The 5333-nt window shown below is 59.3% G+C and overlaps 1 protein-coding gene across 1 annotated transcript; it reads left to right on the top strand.

Annotated features, from left to right (window-relative positions):
- The first annotated feature begins 546 nt into the window (after window positions 1–546).
- On the top strand, window positions 547–3754 carry CD93 (CD93 molecule). The gene is made up of 2 exons (XM_082431976.1): window positions 547–2771; window positions 3021–3754. The coding sequence occupies exons 1-2, from the start codon at window positions 850–852 to the stop codon at window positions 3043–3045; spliced, it is 1947 nt and encodes a 648-aa protein (XP_082288102.1). The 5' UTR covers window positions 547–849; the 3' UTR covers window positions 3046–3754.
- Window positions 3755–5333: the final 1579 nt, after the last annotated feature.

Below are 5333 nucleotides of genomic sequence, written 5' to 3' on the forward strand. Positions count from 1 at the left end.
AGGCCAGAGACATTTTCATTTTTCCTTTCTGGTGCTTTTTGTGACGCTGCTACATCACAACACAATATTTGCACTATGAAACCCTGAAAACTGCCAAATTTCACCCAATTTGGTTGAATGTTCTCGAGGAGCTTGGCATTGTGTTAGAAACTCAGACATTCCCACGGCCCAGTTCCTATTTTAAAATTGCCTATCTATTTAAAGTTCACGATGGGGGGAATAAGAGAAAAAAGACTCTCAAAGCCAAAGGGAACATGAGAGAGGGAAAAGGAAAGTCCAGTTTGCTTCTAAAAAAGGCTGAAAATTATAACCATCCGTGGCCTCATGTCTCAAGTCTGAGGATTAGTTTTTTCTTCTTCTGGTTGTTTGCAAACCAAAGTGGAATTTTATTATGGGATACCAAGTGAGTTTCTCAAGTTCCTGGCCCCCCAAATCTACTCACTCCACGGCGTGCCCTCACGCGGATGGGAAGGAGGACGGGTCCCCAAAGAAAGCAGCCGGTGTCTCCAAGCTGCAAAAGAACGTCTCCCCCCCACCCATGCCACTGTGTTTCCTTATTCGGGACCCAGCGACGTTGCCTGGTTCCTTTTATGAACAACAAAACCCGTGATGAAGGCAACAGGAGTCAGAAGCTATTCAGCACAGGAAGCCCCCGTATCCGGTGAGGAATAAGAAGTGCAGCGACAGGATGCGCCTTGGGTCAGGGGGCCGCGGAAAGCCCTCAGCCTTTGTGTCCTTCCCTGCGACGGAGTGTCCACGTCTGAGCCCTCGGCTCCCCTTGGAGCTCAGCAGGGACTGCCGCTGTCACCGCCGGGCTGCCAGCCTCCCGCCCAGGGGAACACGGAGGCCATGATGGCCGGCTCCACCGGCCTGCTCTTACTGCTGCTGCTGGTCGAGCCCTGGGCGGGGGCTGCCGCTGACCAGGAGGCCGTGGTCTGCGCGGGAGCTGCCTGCTACACGGCCCACAGGGTCAAGCTGAGTGCGGAAGACGCCCAGCTCCACTGCAGCAAGAAAGGGGGCAACCTGGCCACGGTGAAGAGCGAGGAGGAGGCCCTGCACGTCCAGGGCGCCCTGGCCCAGCTCCTGCCACCGGGGGCGCCCCTGGCAGAGCGCATGGGCAGGTTCTGGATTGGGCTCCAGAGAGACAAGGGCAAGTGCCTAGACAGCAACCTGCCCCTGAAGGGCTTCAGCTGGGTGGGCGGCGGGGAGGACACGTCGTATACCAACTGGCACAAGGAGGCCAAGAACTCTTGCACCTCCAAGCGCTGCGTGTCCCTGATGCTGGACCTGTCCGTGCCGGCCCTGGCCAGCCGCCTCTCCAAGTGGACCGAGGGTCCTTGTGGGAGCTCCAGGTTTTCTGGGAGCAACATCGAGGGCTTTGTGTGCAAGTTCAGCTTCAAAGGCATGTGCCGGCCGCTGACCCTGGGGGGCCCGGGCCAGGTGAATTACACCACCCCGTTCCAGGCCACCAGCTCCTCCCTGCAGGCCGTGCCCTTCGCTTCCATGGCCAACGTGGCCTGTGGGGACGCGGACGAGAGCTGGCAGCATTACTTCCTGTGCAAGGAGAAGGCCCCCGATGTGTTTGACTGGGACAGCTCGGGGCCCCTCTGTGTCAGCCCCAAGTTCAGCTGCGACTTCAACAACGGAGGCTGCCAGCAGGACTGCTTCGAGGGTGGGGAAGGTTCCTTCCGCTGCGGCTGCCGGCCGGGCTTCCGGCTGCTGGACGACCTGGTCACCTGCACCCCTCGGAACCCTTGCAGCTCCAGCCCGTGTGGAGGGGGGTCCACGTGCGTCCCTGGGCCCCTCGGGAAGGACTTCACGTGCCACTGCCCCCCAGGCTACCGGCTAGACTCGACTCAGCAGGACTGCGTGGACATGGACGAGTGCCAAGACGCTCCCTGTGCCCAGGAGTGTGTCAACACCCTCGGGGGCTTCCGCTGCGAGTGCTGGGTGGGTTACGAGCCTGGCGGCCCCGGAGAGGGGGCCTGCGTGGATGTGGACGAGTGTGCCCCCAGCCACTCGCCCTGTGCCCAGGGCTGCACCAACACCGATGGCTCTTTCTACTGCTCCTGCGAGGGGGGCTACGTCCTGGCCGGGGAGGACGGCACCCGGTGCGTGGACGTGGACGAGTGTGCAGGCCCACAGGGCAGCCTCTGTGACAGCCTGTGCTTCAACACGGAGGGGTCCTTCCGCTGTGGCTGTCTGACAGGCTGGGAGCTGTCCCCCGATGGGGTCTCCTGCACCGGGGGCCTCACATCCCTAGGACCACCAGCTGAGCCTCCCCAAGGGGAGGACACAGGAGATGGAGAGGGGAGGCTCGTGTCTTTTGCCACAACGTCCAGTCCCACCAGGGACAGCCCCGAGGGCACCTCTACGGTGGCGCCCGCCGCCAGGAGACCCTCCCTCCCAGACAGCGTCCCCATCTCCCCTGCCCCACCCGACGTGCTGGCCCCCAGTGGGTCCCCTGGTGTCTGGATGGAGGCCAGCACCCATCACCCCACGGCCACCACTGGCCGTGAGGCTTCCGCAGGTGAGGATTTCACCGCCCAGCAAAGCGACGACGGCACGGACGGGCAGAAGCTGCTCCTGTTCTACATCCTGGGCACTGTGGTGGCCATCCTGCTCCTGCTGGCTCTGGCTCTGGGGCTCCTGGTCTATCGCAAGCGCAGAGCCAAGAGGGAGGAGAAGGAGAAGAAGCCGCAGAGCGCAGCAGACAGCTACGCCTGGGTCCCTGAGCGAGCCGAGAGCAGGGTGACGGAGAACCCCTACAGGTGAAGGAGGCTGGGTTGCCAAGGCGGCGGGAGGGGGGATGCGGCAGGCACCGGCTGGGGCGGAGGCAGCGGCCATGGCGTGCAGCAGGCAGAGGGCGAGGGGCAGGCATGGCCCAGGCTGGGGTCACCCGAGGCCTGCGTGTGCTCACGGGGGGTGCCGCCCTGCCCGTGGCTCGGTCCCCACGCCCGGGGTCCAGACGGCACAGCTGGGGCAGCAGCTTCCAATGTGTCCCTGTTTGTTCCCCACAGTCCGACGCCGGGGACAGACTGTTGAAGCTGAGGAGGCCCCGAGACACTGACAGTGACCACCGTCCTCAGAGGCAGGTGCCTGTTGGAAGCAGGACCCCCATCCTCCTGGAAGACTGGACTGCAACCTTGGCAAATAGTCGTCAGCCTTCTCTTTAAACGCCTGGCAACTTGAACTGTGCAGGTATCACACGCGTGTGCTGTGTGAGTGGTGGGTCGGGTGTCCTTTCAGGAATTTGATGCATGTTAACGATTCTCCCTCCCTCTCCCTGTTCAAATTCAAATGTGACTGAGTTCATTTCACCCTGATTCTGGATTGGGCGTGACAAGTTAGGTGCTAATGGGCTCCCTTTGAACTGCTTCTCTGCGTAACCATCGAAGAAGAAGTTGTGAACCAGGGAAAATTAGGACTGAAATGATTTGTGCTTCCTGGTGTGACAGAGGCTGAGTCGATCAACTTTTTGATTACACAAGAAGCTCTGTTTCTGTCCGAGGGAACATGTTGAGGCTGGAGAGTTTCCATCTGCTTCGGTGGCACGGAGGCAGGACGTTTAGAAATCGCATCTTCTAGTTCTTCAGGTTCTAGTAGTCTTCAGTTTATTTGCAGATGAAATCTGAACAACGTGGGGAAAATTGTACGAAGTGAGTTAAAAGTGTTTCTGGAAGCTAGAGTGAGAGGGCGGAGTTTGTTTCAAAACTACTTGAATCAATTCGTCTAAATAAATGTACTGATGTTACCACAGGCTTGATTGATAAGACAGACACTCGTGAGGACAAAGGTCAAGGACCACTGGTCTCTGGGCCAGGCGGCCCCATGCCCCCGCTGCTGTCCTGCCTCCTCTGCAGCTGCCTGGGCTTGGATGCCCTGATGCTTTCTGGAGGATGTGAGCGAGCTGCTGGGCTGAGGTTTAAACGTGTCGTCATACGCCTTTAGCACAGTTCACGGTGGCTGATGCCTCCTGAGAGCTGATCCTGGCTTGCGGCCCTAGCACCACCAAGTCAGGACTAGTCCCGCGGGGGCTGGCCCAGAGCTGCCTACAGCACAGGAATCCCCTGGCTCTTTTCCTTAAAAAAGGGGGCGAGAGGGGAGGGAGCAAGAACGAGAGAATAACTACGATCCTGTGCAACCGCAGACACTGCTCACAGCCGTTTTAATTTATAGCCTCGTGTTTAAGTGCCCACTTGCGAAGATTTCCCACAACTAAGACTGTTGTTGTCGGTGGCTCTCTGTCCCTGCCAGTTCTGCCTGGGTGCCTGGAAAGCAGCCCGGGTTCACTGCAGGTCAGAGCCCTGAGAAGCTGCCTGAGCAGCGCGGGAGGCCCGGGCACCCAGAGGGCACGGGGGCTCTGCCGCTCTGGCGCAGGACAGAGAGAGGGAACTTGCCAGGATCCACACTCCGCCCCAGAGGTCGGCACTCTGCGTGCACGGCCTTCAGAGCCAAGGAGATGCTCCTTTGCCAGTTTTGAAATGTAGGTGCTATAGCTCCGTTTTTGAAGAAAAGAAAATGGAAAACTGGAGGGGGTTGGGGGAAGGAAGGAAGGATGGAGGCCTGATAGGACCCAGGAGGGGGTTCGAAGTGTCTGCTTTTTAAAGCCACCTAATATTCTGCAGTTCCCACTCGAAACACTGGGGTTTAGCACTCCAGGGGGCGAAGGCTGTGTCCCTCGGCCCCGGGGTGGTGTGCCGTGCGGCGCTGACCGTCGGGCTGCTCGTGGCAGTGTGTGCACTTCGTGGCTGGTATCTGCACGTACAGGAGGTGCTTTCCTCTAGGGCTTTATGGCCCTCACCCTTGTCACTGGGGCGAGGGGGACATTGCTAACCCAGGCTGCCCCTGACCCCCGTGGTCCCCTGGCTTTGAATTGGCTGAGGTCACCGACGTGCCCTTGGTTTCAGTGTTCATTTGGTTTCTTCTACAGCCCAGCCCCATTTGGTCTCTGTGTTTGAATCCTTCTCTGGTTGGGGTGGGGAGGTGAATATGCAGCCCTGTCCCACCTCCCACCCACTGCGACATCCCCCTGGGGGCGGGTGGGGAGAAATGGGTGGATAAGTCACAGTTTCTCCAAATCCCCTCCGTCAGAGTCAGGCCCTCTGCAGGCGAGTGGGGTCTACCTGCCCTCACAGCCACAGCCCAGCAGTGGCCGCAATCCCCAAACTGGACCACCTCGGGCAGTGACTCTGATGAAAAGCCTCAAACGGAGGCTTTCTTCTCCCATTGAACACCGCTGTCATTTTGTGCCAGGGTATTTGAATCCTTGTTTTGGGAGCTCTGGGCCAATTGACAAAGTATCCATTTATCCAGAGGCCCAGGTGGCTCGG

The sequence above is a fragment of the Balaenoptera physalus genome (assembly GCF_965194825.1).
Source record: "Balaenoptera physalus genome assembly, chromosome: 16".
Lineage (NCBI taxonomy): Eukaryota > Metazoa > Chordata > Mammalia > Artiodactyla > Balaenopteridae > Balaenoptera > Balaenoptera physalus.